Source organism: Plectropomus leopardus, chromosome 15 (genome assembly GCF_008729295.1).
Source record: "Plectropomus leopardus isolate mb chromosome 15, YSFRI_Pleo_2.0, whole genome shotgun sequence".
Taxonomy (NCBI): Eukaryota; Metazoa; Chordata; class Actinopteri; order Perciformes; family Serranidae; genus Plectropomus; species Plectropomus leopardus.
The window spans coordinates 15,920,707-15,934,084 of record NC_056477.1 but is presented as its reverse complement, the minus strand read 5'-3'; the positions used below and the strand labels follow the sequence as shown (position 1 = coordinate 15,934,084).

At 39.3% G+C, this 13,378-nt stretch overlaps 1 protein-coding gene across 3 annotated transcripts in view; it reads left to right on the top strand.

Moving 5' to 3' along the window:
* slit1a (slit homolog 1a (Drosophila)) overlaps positions 1-13,378 on the top strand; it is a 121,543-nt gene that overhangs the window by 4,562 nt on the left and 103,603 nt on the right. For 2 of the 3 annotated variants that reach the window (XM_042501676.1, XM_042501675.1), the window contains exon 1: positions 10,910-11,455. In XM_042501676.1, coding sequence (XP_042357610.1) covers positions 11,247-11,455 — 209 coding nt within the window. In that variant the 5' untranslated portion in view covers positions 10,910-11,246. Of the gene's footprint in view, positions 1-2,003; positions 2,070-2,461; positions 2,684-2,769; positions 2,863-3,378; positions 3,489-10,909; positions 11,456-13,378 lie in introns of those variants that run through there. The other variant, XM_042501674.1, reaches the window with a different exon arrangement.

Here is a 13,378-nt window from a genome sequence, read left to right as displayed (position 1 = left end):
CTAAAAGCCCCAAAAATAGAACAGAATAGGATATATCTTAATTGTCCACCATGGTGGAAATGTGTCTTTGGCCCACCAGACACAGAAGACAACATAATAAAAAGCAGAAAAGCAGTTGGTAAACCAAACGTATAGACATGGTCATCAAGATCTGATTCAATGTGTTGAGTGTTTCTGTCATTGACTGTCTGTGGTTTAAAACTCCCCATTCACTTAATTGAGAAGGACTTCTTGAATACTTATTTAGTTGCCAGAGAGACTCAATTAAAAAAAGTACTTTTTTAAAATTGCTGGTGGAGTTGAGGTTGGCACTTCCTACTACTTATACTACTGTTAATTTATGCAAAAATATGTTTAACATTACACATATTGGCTATGTAGTGCATAGTATGAGATTTTGGACACAGCTAATGTATCCTTCCACATGAAACATTGGCAGCCTGAAAGAAATGTTAAGTCCCCAAATTACCATTTGGTTTTCAGTTACTTATCCTGTGTTATGTTGAATTGTGAAGAAAACTGTTTTTTCCGCATGCTTCCATGGCAAAACTGTATCAAACATCTGTTTACAAACTCTTGCACAACCTGTGCAGTATAATCCAAGTCTTATTTATCCATTCATATGATCAGTACCACTCAAACAGATGGGAAAACTGAATGAAAGAGTGAAACTTATCTTTACTTTCTTCAAAGCCAGACACCATTGACAAAAACAGGAATTTTTTGTTGTCGCTCACAGGAGCTGCTGGTCTTCTGTTGACTGAGGTAGTAGATCGAGTGGCCCATCAGCAGTTCCCCATTGGGAAAGGATGTCTGTTTGAGAAGTACTGAGCATACAACAGGTTGAATAAGATTTTAGACCCCATGATTTGTTTGTTTGTAAACAGATGTTTTAATATCATTTTGCTGTTGTTGAAGGTGCATTTTGTGGGATCTGGACATAATTTTAGTTTAAAACATTCAAAAATGAACTAACCATATAAACAGAGTGTGAAGAAGTAATATCCTTGACATTATGTCCAAGATGCTTACGTATTGTATTGCAGAGATATCCACTGCTAAGCAGCCAGGAACAGGCCGTCCCTTCTGTGATAATGTATCCTGGCCTGAGAGGCCGGCCACTGTAGCCTCTAGTGTGCTGCAGGAGAGGATGAAGAAGTTGAGCCAACCGGTGTTGTTTCGAAGTGTGTTCCCCGTCAAATAGAGTTCCCCACCTGTTAATGTGTGGCGCCCCCCTCGTTGGTCATGGTTAGGGCAAAGGTTTTGGGTCAGGTTTAGGTGGAGAGGAAACGCATATTGATGTTACAGTCCTCGACACAACAGCAGAGTCACTGGATACACTCCGTGAGTTAGTTAAGTGAAACACAGTAATGGCAGAAGGTCTAGGAAAACGGCCATTATCTCCATCACAAGCAGCTCGTGGAGAGAAGGTATCTTCCGCAGCAAAGAAAAGAAGCGATGTAAGAAGAAGCAAAACTAGAGTCAATTTTGGTTTGGCTTTCCAGCCAAGACAGCTGTTGGAGAGTAAAAACATGCGGTTTGACACTGAACTCGTTTCTTATAGACTGGTAAGTGACGTCTAATGTTGGCCATTTACCGAGACATATCTTTAGTATATTTAATAACGCACAAACTGTAGGCTTACAGTCATTTAAAGGGTGAAATACTGCCCCCCATTTGGACTGGGTGGCTGGTAATTTCAAATAGGTCCTTTAAACATAGACCCCTATGATTTCAATTCACCAAGAATTTTCCCAAATTTTTGGATTCTTGATTTACCGGAGGCATGCAAGAAAGTTTTCTCCACAAATTCAATCTAACATAGGTTGAGAAATAGTTGTACAAATAGTAATTTGAGGGATAAGTACTCCTTTAATACACCATTGTTTGTGGATAGATTCATCACTTTCTAAATACTAATCATATTCATGTATATTAGACTAGATTCATTCTTCACTATGTTTCATCAGAGGATTTAATTTACATATTCACTTTCATTGAAGGCGCCTACATACATCAAAGAATACACCCGCTTATACTTCACAGGATCCAAAACTCTTCAATCAAAGGTGAGTTTTATAATCTTTTCTTATATTCCTAATTGAGTTCATCCTATTAAAAAGAGTGTGAGCGCTGCATTGCATTAATCTATAAAGCTTTGTTCAAAGTGTCAACAGTATTTTTTTTCCCCTGTGCTAGCTTGTGAAGCAAGTAACCTCAGTGACTGGGTAATTTTAGACACTGCGTGTCTAAATACAGAACCTCGAGAGACTTATCTTCTACGGGGAATTCAACAGAATGAGTTTTAAAGAACACTGAAATTAAACCTCCGAGCACTGTGTCTGTACTCCGTTGTTCAAGCTATTTGCTGTCCATATGTGTGTGCAGTGTGTGACTTGTTGTGGTTGCAGTGGGATAGCAGAAATTAAATATCTGATCACATTATGTCTGACCTTTTTAGGATGACTTGACGCTGTGTTCTGGGAGTAAAGATGGTTCCACGTTTGCAGTAACAGTTGCATCCCCTTCTTCCTCCATGAGAACAATTGAGGGTGAGGTCAGCAGCACCTCCACCACCATGTTGTCAGAGACTCAGAGTTACACTGAATCTGCCCTCAGAGAGCTGTACCAGCAGGTCAACAACATGCCTGAGTCTGCCAAAAAGAAGAAACTCATCAGACAGGTGCAGTTGGTCACTGTGAATGTAGAGAACATACAGGAAATGTATTTGCAGCTCAGCACCAAAATGTGTTTTATTTCTGTGTGTAGTTTGATAAGCAGCTGCAGACACCTTCCTCAGACTCGCGGGCACCATTCAGCAGGAAACACTGGCGTTCGCGCTCTTTGGGTGGAATAATCAAGGTTAGTTCAACCTGAGGACAATATACCCCACACTGACAAAGCCAGCAAAGTAAATGTCCTCTGTAGATCAGATTAGGTATAGCTTTATTGTCATTGTACAGAATACAGATAGTTAACAAAATGCACTTGAGAATTTTAGAAGTGCAAAAAGCTGAAAAGTGCTGAGTAATGTGAAGAGTATATACAGAATGAAATAAAGGATTAAAATAATGTGGAATAAACACTAATTGATATGAATACACTAGCCATACACACACACACACACACACACACACGCACACACACACACGGCCGGAAGCGCATAAAATATAAAAGTATTCCAGTTAAAAGTTTCATTATGTAAGTAATGTATTCCTCATGTTCTTACGGTCTTCAAAACATTAAGTGCATTTTGATGATTTTGACATTTAAATTGGAAAAATGAGTGTTTTTTACAGTAAAACATCTACAGGGTGTCTTTAATACAGCCCTACACTCTGAATATCTCCCAGTAATGACTTTTTGCTTATTCAACAGAAGAAGGTGTTGGGAGGCCAAGCACTAACAGAGAAAGAAAACAGCAGACTGGAGAGTCCCCTACCCTGCAATCACTTAATGAGCAGCAAAGAGACACCAACTGTGGAGCCGTGAGTATTGCATTGTTACACCACAAACAAAACACATTTTGTTATGCTTCTTCTGCCTGTCCCAGCTGTGACGGATTAAGTAAGACTATCACTACAACTGGCATCCTGCTGCTCCATCTGTGCCCAGAGTACGCTCTGTGCTCCAAGAGTGTGGTGCAGTGCATATTCCAACAGTACATGTATTTCAATAGAGCTCCAAGAATATAAAATCAATTTGTGGCGGCAAATGTTTCGATTGTGGCAGATATTGTGGATGAACACTTCAGAAGACTATTTTAAATTAACTCAAACTTGATCTAAATGAGTTAATCTTGCAAGCCTCTTCGGTTGGGGTCAGATGGAGTCACTTCAGTAAGGACCACTGGAGATGAGCAAAGTCAGTTGCAGAAGAGAGTTTCTTGTCTTCAACAACACAACAATCTCAAGTCAATACTGAGACTAGACTGACTAACACTCTCAAAGCACTCACTCTTATACTCTTTTGGAGGCTCCAGGGCGTCTCCGCCGTTCTCTGGGGGCCCAGGAGTATAAATATATATATATATATATTAACACAAAGTTACCATTTCTACTCATTCCTACTAAAATTGCAACTTGTATTGCAACTGTTTAAATGATTCATCTTTTTTTACATGTCGTGCAGCCCTGGGTTTGAGTGATTGTTGTTGCACCATATGATCACTGTCAATCCTCTGTTCTCTTCTGTAAAAATAGTCAAAGTGAAGATGGCATGTTTTCCAGTGGAAATATTTACAGCAATCATACGTGTTAGTATAGTGGTAACTTTAGTTATGCATTTTCACTATTCCAGTTTGAGAAGTCTCAGCATGACAATGTCTGCATCATATACACTTTTGAGGTCTTGTGAAATACAGCGGGTATATACTGACACTGCGATGTCAGGAGGACTGAGTGGCCAATTCAAATTTAGAAATTGTATAGAATGTTCTCCCATGGAGATGATATGACATGTATGAAGAAATGCTGTACAGTAATACAGTAACTTTCTTTTATTTAAACCAAACCAATCCAAATGTCACTTTTAAATTGTGGGACAGCACACTGCACTCCTTAAAGTGACATCAGCCGGTGACAAGTAGTTTTTCTCATGACTGCTAAAGGAGTTCCAGCCATCTGCCTGTGGTTCACCGCAGGCAAGCTTGGCCTCACTTTGACTCAGCAGTGCTTACATTGCTAATGATGCCTGATGTGCTCTGCTGAAAGGATTAAAAATTACCCAATATTTTTTTTCTCCCTCTCTCTTCTCATCTTGTCCAGGATTAATGGTCTTTGAAAGAATGTGCTCTCCAGAACTAAGGAAACATCAGGCTGACTGTTATGTTCGGGGTATTAAAGGATCTTCTTGAGGCGTCGACACAAACTAAACAGTGTAAGGCACTGTACAGCTTTGTTTTGACACCATGTTTGGATCTGTACGACGCTGTTTTTTTCTCAAGAAGTGAAGTTTATGTCTTAAGGGTTAGTAAGATAGCAAGAAAGCACCAGAATATCTCTGCAATAGTAAGTTTTGCTGAAGATAAGGGACACATAAAAGGGGTTCATGGACAACTGTGGGGATGATACATGCTTTTTTCGTCAGTGCAAAGTTGTTTTTTTACCCAGCCTGTAGGAGTTCATCCTTGTCTAATTTCTTGCTCATTCACAATATTTCACAGGATGCAAATGACAAGTATTTACACTAGTTACTTTTTAGGGATTTAGCTTTATCATTGACTGAAACATTTTTATTTAACTTGCAAGCCTAATTGTATTTATTTTTTATTGGTCATCTAGATGTTTCAAGTCCCGGAGTCCAGTGCATCAGATGCATTGATAAAACGTGATGTGCAGGCTTTTCTATTTAAACGTTAAAGTTGTAAGTTATTGTAAGTTAGTTGGACTCATAAAGTCAATGCAGACTGTTCAAGACTTAGAAAAATTGTGAATTCACAGATGTGCCTTAAAGCAAAAATATCTTAATTTACTGTATAGATTAAGATACATTTTCTCTTTAGATTCCTGATAGCTTTAAGAGTGTGCTAAAATGTAGTGTCAGTAAAATAAGCGTGTAAAGACTGATAGAGAATGAAGAAGAGATAATGGGAGATAACGAGATACAGAGGCCAAAGGTCCAGCTTGTGTACATTATATAAATAGCTTTCTCTTTGTTTTCACTTTAGCTCATGTCTTGGGTGTCAATGCTGTGATAGTTTAAACTACTGCTACTGTAAGCTACATTTTAATTTTGTGTTTTATTGTTTGTAGTTTTTCTCAGGCCATTTTTGAGTTATGCAACAATGTATACAGTTTTTTTAGCTTTATATGCATTTATGACTTTACATTTATTCAGCTTTTTAGTTCAAGTTTTTTACGATTTTTTAATGTTTTATTGTCTATATTTATGTTTAAAGGTAAGTTGAATGCAATTGAAAATGAATTTGTTGTTTGCGTTCCATTTTGGTTGTTAACCCAGATGCTTCCTAGGAGACTTTGAGCCACAGCCACTTTTAAAACCTGCTTGCCGTCTTACTTTTAATAGCAGTTTCTGCTTCAATGGTCACTCTGCCTCACTGTTACCATTCAACCATAATGTGATAATTGCCAACATGCTCAACTTAATTGACCATGTAAAGTGATGAGATTGATGCTACTGTGAAGCTATGCAAAGCACTGTAATTAAAAGGCATCAAGCTGACATCTGTAGGTGTTTGTTCATTTGAAAATGAAGACATGATTAGGAACATTCTTTGAAACTTTTCCTAAATTATGGTGTTTTGTTTTCCCAGCCTTCGCTGGAATTTGAATGATGTTGATTTTTGCAGCTGTATGATGCTGTTTTACTTTTAGCCACAAGGTGATGCTGTTTAGTTGCAAATAATTAGTCAGCTGTAGCACCTCTCTCTCTCTCTCTCTCTCTTTCTCTCTCTCTCTCTCTCTCTCTCTCTCCTAATATAGTGCTGTGCCTGTAAATATAGTTAATATATAGATGTAAATAAAGTATTTTAGTGAAATCAAATCCCTCTCTCTAGCTCTCTCTGTCTTTGATATTTGATTTTACAAAAATACTTTATTTACAGTAATATATCATAAAGCATCTCTTTGATCTGATTTTGATTTTCGAGACAACCAGAGACAGGTCAAGATGAGAGAAATTTGTGTATTAACTACTAAAGTTCTGTGAAATACGCAAAATAACTTGATACATGAACAAAAAACTTTACAGTATTTAAACCGAAATATATCAGCCTGGTGGCCACTTTATGATAAAAGCTGATTGAATATATGTAATATTTAAGACAAATGCTACTTTAGCCTTTTCTAACTCGCTTCCCCTGACCTCTCCCCACATCAACAGTCATGTCCTAGTGTTGTCAAAAGTATTGATTTATCAATACCTTTTGACATGATTGTTTAAGACTGTTTCAAAACTCATTACCTGCAGTATCAATACACCCCTACCAGCTCTGTTTTCTTGCTTTCTCTTATTGGTGATGTTTACTGCAGTCATTTTACTTTTCTGTGCTACTAATCGAGAAAAGAAAAGTCACCGTAATCATATTATATCCTTGTTATATTTATTTTTTAATAAAATATACCTGTGGTATTGATTATAGATTTTTTCAAGATATTGTTATGAAATTTGAAATTCCAATATTGTGACAACACACAGTACTAAAGCCCTAAAATAGCAATCGAGTTGCTTGTAAACTTTTAGGCTTATAGTGTCCATTACTGCAAATAAGAAATATGACAAAATGAAAAAAGAAACCCATGTCACATGTGTGCTGAAATTTACAGAGATGTCAGATCAAATTGAAATGTAAAACAGTTGTGTACCAACAATAATAAATACCCTCAAGACCGCAAAAAAGAAAATTGTTACCAAAATTGTTGCTATTTGCTGTAAATGATTTGCCCAAATTGAACACATTTTACGTAGTTGGAGGGTGAGTGCGTGGATTGTAAGGGTGAAGGCAGCTCTCTCCACAATAGGAGGAATGTCTGTGTGTCATTATGGTGTCCATGTCAATGCATGTTTGGTATTGTAAGTATATGTTGTAAACATCTGTGAGAATGGGTCTGCTTTTTCTCATGTTCTGTAAATATACATCACACAGCTTCCATGATAAAAATAGTATTGTTTTACAGCCAAAACTCCAGAGGGGTTTATTTAGCATTCCTACTCCAGAATAAGCATGATGACTGTAAAATGAGTCAGACATACTGTAATCAACTTTACATTATCTGGTGCGCACACAAAGCCACAATCATATGAGTAGATGTGATTTTTCTTTAAATGTATGCAGTAAAATGCCTTTCAGAGGGAGCTAATTCTGTCTAGAACTACAGATAGTGAAACACCGCACTAAAGAAAAAAATAGCAATTCGAGGTTGAAATACTTTTGTAGATGCCGGCATAGTTTTGTATTTTTTTTTTCTTTCCAACAATGGATGATGGAGTAATTTTTCTTGCCTTTTCTTTGAAGCACAGCTCTTCTGAGGGTGAAATTCATTTCAGTTTTGTGAGTCAAGCATGTACTAACAAATTCATTCAGCCACGAGCAGCTGCCAGCTTCGTCTTGATGAACGTTTGGTTCTTTGATTTCTAACTTTGGGTACAAGCTGTCGGAAAATATTTATTGAACTCCTCGGGCTTCAGCGCTGCCATGAACTTTTAAATCTGGGTGCTATTCCAATTGCAGTTAGTTCCTTGTTAGAATCAATTGTCAGTGAGCTCTTACGTTTTGCAAACTCTCCTCTCCCAGACTAATTATAAATTGCTGCCATGTCCTCCCACGGCTTTCAGAGCAGCAGAATAATTCCTGTTGTGTATTTGTGTGCATTCCTATCACGACTCAGAGAGCGGAGGGACGTTACCACCACCCCCCATTACCACTAAACACCACTGTCTCCTCTTTAATTAGCCATTCATAGATGGAAGATCTACACTGCAGACACTTTTCACCAAGACAGATGGAGGCATGTATGTGTGTGTGCATACCTGCATGTGCACTCACATACGCACCTCAAGCATATGTTTCCAGTTCCAAACTCAAATGTTTCTGCTTGCATCTTCGCTGCCTGTTTCTTTTTTCTCTTTGTGGCTTTGTTAGTTAAAGTGAATGGGATTCTTGTGTCTATGGGATTGTGCTGATGTTTATGTTGGGAGGGATCGACCCTGCAGCAAAGCCTTCAGTAGAATTAGACCAGAGACCAAGTGGCTAGAGCTGAGCCAAGCACAACTATGGCTGAGGGAGGCTGAGGTGTTTGTTTGTTAGTTTAAGTACCAAACTTTTTAGTTATTTTTTGTTTTGTTTTTTGTTTTGTTGAAATGAGCATTTAGCTGCTAATTTCTGAATAGCAGTAGTTGCATGTCCTTACTGACTCTGGTTCAAGAATAATTGTAGTGGGTTGTACAAAAACAGATGCACAAAAAATGATGGATTCCATGCATATTGATATGAACGCCAGTGTATAAATCAGTTCTATATCTGCAAGAAAGTTTAGTTTCTTTGGATTTGTGATATATGAATCTCTACAAGACAACAAACCATCACCTCCTTGATTGCCAGTGCATGACCTTACATGAGGGGGTGTAAAACTATTTACTAATGCTTATGTGTAATAGGGAAGGAGCTGAAGTATTGGTTATTGTTTTTGTGCCATTTGGCAGCTGATTGAGCCTTAATCAAGAAAGCTTAATTTAAGCCTGTTGTGATAACTACTTCTGTTGGATGATTCGTTGTCCCATGAATAAATGCGAAAAATAGCAGATTGTCATTTGCCGTTATATTATAGAGCAGTGAACTTTTAAATTGAACAGAGAAGACAGCAAAACATTTTTTTCAGCTTTGGCGCTGCCAAAAAATGCTAAGGTGGTGTGCCCAAGGCTTATAACGATTGGAGAAACTGTGTTTCTTGTGGCTTCATGTCAGTTTAGATTTTAATGGCACTCTTGAATAAGAAAATACACTTGTAAACACAAGCAATATTGCACAATAATATGGACGTGACGGGGATCATTTTTGCTGACCAGGATAAGTCAATAACGTGATCTTTGTGGCAGGCCCTAATTAAATTGGTAATCAGTATGCAGATTCGCAGATACCTAGGATCTAATCATTACACTTTGGCTGAATGCAAAAAGTGCTTGTTGTTGCTCTTTTTTCTTGGTAACTTTTCTCATTGTACCTTATTTTAAAGTCTCACCATTTGTTTTATTGTGCGGGTAACCTTAAACAATGCACTTTGGCTTGAACCCATAAAAAAAAAGAGAGATCCTTTTCCTACCCACATCCAGAGTACTGATTTGCAATTCCACGAACTGCAAATCAATATGCATTCGGAAAAGTTTCCTGAAAGCTACAATTACACTGTCAACAGCGGCTGGACTCTGATATATCCACTGTTTTCACTCCATGTCAACCTTTGCAAAATAATATTTATTAAGAACTCTTTTAAAGTAAATAATGGCCTGCATGTGCTGCTTATCATTCAATTTTCCCTTCTCTGCACAGTCCAGTTTATGTCTTTGTGCTTTGAGTCCACTACAGGGAATGCCTGGTCCTGGCATTGAGAGAGGAGACTGTGTGTCAGTTCCTGCCATAAATCGAATTAACAGAGCAGGTATGGTTGTGAGTGTAGCTGTTTGTCTTTTCATTGGTATGCATTAGTATAAAATCTGTGTTCCTGTGCTGATGCTGTGCTTAAAATATAGTGTTGATTTGCTTTTTATGGCTGTGGTCTGCCATCCCAAAAGATCATGAATATTTTTAAGTCTGCATTTTTTCTCTCAGTTTCCTATTGCAGCTTCTGTGTGTGTGTGGCTGCACTTGATCTACATGTTAAGACCCACATTTACAGATTATTTATTCCGGCTTTTTGCCTCCGAGGACTGAGGTGTTGATTCCTCTCTTCCCCGGTGGATTCTCCTTCGTTACATGTGCACACACACAATCTCCCCACAGCTTCTCCTTTGGGCAGGGGTTACGCAGTGTCATGCAGGTTAGGTCTCTTTCGCCAGGGGTTTGCCTGGAGGCAAACCTGAAAGGAAAGAACTGGAGTGAGAGAGAAAACAAAACAAACAGAAAATGAAAGATACTTGGAGTAGATTTGTATTGTGAATAGAATCAAGAGAATGAAAGAGGGATCTCGAGAATGAGAGTGAGTTCAGGCAGGGTTCTGGAGGGGGGTGTTGTGAGGAGGGAAAGAGGTGGGGGAGGAGAGGAGGGGTAGGGGTGGAGTCGGGGGCTCGGCTATTTGTAGATCCTTGTGATGGATGACTGGTGTGTGTGTATGTAAGAGAGAGAGAAAGAGACTGGATTTTTTTCTCTTTCTGCTCTTTCCCTATTCCCTCTCTCTTCAGGCGAGCAGAGCAGAGCGGGACTGAGTGAGAGGAGGACAGAGACGCAGACGTGTGCAGACCAGAGCACAGCAACTCCACAAAGACAAGAGAGGAGTTTTGCAAGGAGAAAATAAGAGAAAGAAAACTGCTTTTTTTTTACACCAGTGGTGTAACTGTGGTGGATATCATTCCTACATCAAAAGAGATCTAGAAGAACAAAAAGGATTTGCTTCAAGAGGAAACTATTAGCATTTGTTATAGTTTTCTATTCATATTCACCACAAATTTATAATTATTCTAGAGGACTTGCAAGGTGTAGCAGGACTCTTGCTCTTTTTTTTTTACTGCAGAGAAAGGTGGACAGAAAGAAGTCAGGGGGTTTTGTTGAAGAACTGGCTGCAGTGGTGGTGAATATGCCTGTCAGAGGTAGCTGTTTTGGGGCAGGCATGGGAAGCCTGGCCGGGCAGCCACTCTGGATGTGGATGGTGATGCTCTCTGCTCTGCTCATGAGCAACGCCAGTGCCTGCCCAGCCCTGTGTACCTGCAGCGGCACCACAGTGGACTGCCATGGACTGGGTCTCAAAACCATGCCAAGGAATATCCCCCGCAATACTGAAAGACTGTGAGTACCATCTGTACAGTACTCCCTGTGTGTGTGTGTGTGAGTGAGAGAGAGACAGAGATAGAGAAACTCCCTGACAGTGTCTCTCTGTCTTCTTTATCTACTGTTTTCCTTCTGTTTCCACGTTATATTGTAGTGGTGCACATGACTTTGCTAAGACTGAGAGAGAACAATAGCTCTGCCTGTAAAGCTCTGTGTGTGTGTGTGTGTGTGTGTGTGTGTGTGTGTGTGTGTGTGTGTGTGTGTGTGTGTGTGTGTGTGTGTGTGTGTGTGTGTCATTCAGTCAGTCACTCACTGGCATTCCAGTCAGGTATAAATAGGCATGAGGGACTGGAAAGAGCAGGAGCAGATGTGTGCCTTTCACATGTGTCCATATTTTACTCACCTGCTTGTTTATGCTTGCTGCATTTATTTTATGTTTGTTTTAAAATCCAGAAATTAATGTAGTCTGTGTTTTGCTCCACTTTTAGTTCATGTGATGTACATTCAGTGATTTAAAAAGTAAAATCTGTCAAAAAGTTTAAATTATTCTTAGTCAAAACGAAATTTGCTGTCTGGTCCTAGTGTAGTTTTTTTTGGAACATGTTTTTCCCACTCATATCATGTGTCCTATCTGTGCAGCACGGTGCCTCTCTTTATCTCCTTTCCCCCCTCTTCCCCCTTTTCACTTTCCTCCACTCTTGGGCCAAAGACTCCCCTCTCGCCCCCTTCTCATGCCCCTGAACACTCACTCCACAAATTGTTAAATCATGTAGAAAATTAAGCAAATCTGCTACTTAAGTGAGTCTTGCACGAGGATCACGTAGCTGTCTTGTAAAGACAGCAGGAGGATGGGAGGATTGAAGGGAGAGGTGAGGCAGACGCCGGCTTTTAGAGTGGAGTTTCTCTGTCTTTTCTGACATTCCTCTGAAATATTCATCAGTAAATCAGAAGTGAGGAATGCAAGGGGAAATAGATTGTTCTATTTCAGCTTTTAGAATATCAGTCCTGAATAAAACATGTGGTGGGAACGGAGGAGAGAATGCCTGTGTCAGAGGCACTGTTGGCATAGTGGGAGCTAGCTGCATATTTTATGCTTTTCATTTTTAATTTCTAAGAACACCTTTTTTTTTCTGTTGCCTGCCGGTACGCATGTTTCCGGGTTGCTTATGTGCACATGCTGGTTCAACATTGAAGCAGAGAGGAAACATGGTCATTTTGTGGTTTCCTTTTACATGAATGGCCATTCACACTGGAAATATACTGCCCCTCCACTCAAGAGCATTTTTGTGTAAAAAGTTGTTTGTGCATTCATCGGTCATGTACAGCAGGGGGTTTTATCGCCGCAATATCTCTGGATGTTTTTAAGCATGTCTAGCACACTCAGGATAATGCATTTTAAACATGATGTGTATAAAGGTCACATGTAATTTATTCCTGGGTCGTTTGTGTGTGTGTGTGTGTGTGTGTGTGTGTGTGTGTGTGTGAGAGAGAGAGAGAGAGAGTGTGTGTGTGTGAGAGTGTGTGTGTGTGTGTGTGCGCGCATGTATTAGCTGTGTGTAGGTCATGTAGAAGATAGCCAATCTCCACTGAGAGTCACTACTCAACAGACTATGCTCTTCTGCAGGCCGTTACTTGGGGTGATTCATCAAGGTGATTGTGCAAGTCAACACGGCCCACCCTGCCTCACATGATATGGTCCCATGTGCATAGCTAGATTTATGTGAATGCATGTGGAAAATGTGTGTTTATGTGAATGAAATTGTGCAACTGCTACTGGGGTCAAAGATGAGTAATGAGTCAGTCAAGTTTTTATAGAATTGTCCCTGAAGCTGGGGCCCTCATCTTTAGGAAGAAAATGTTAACAGGAACTTTTACTTTGGAAATCATTGAAATTAAAAGATTTCAAGTATGTAATGTTGCAAAATGTACTTGCCTCACTTT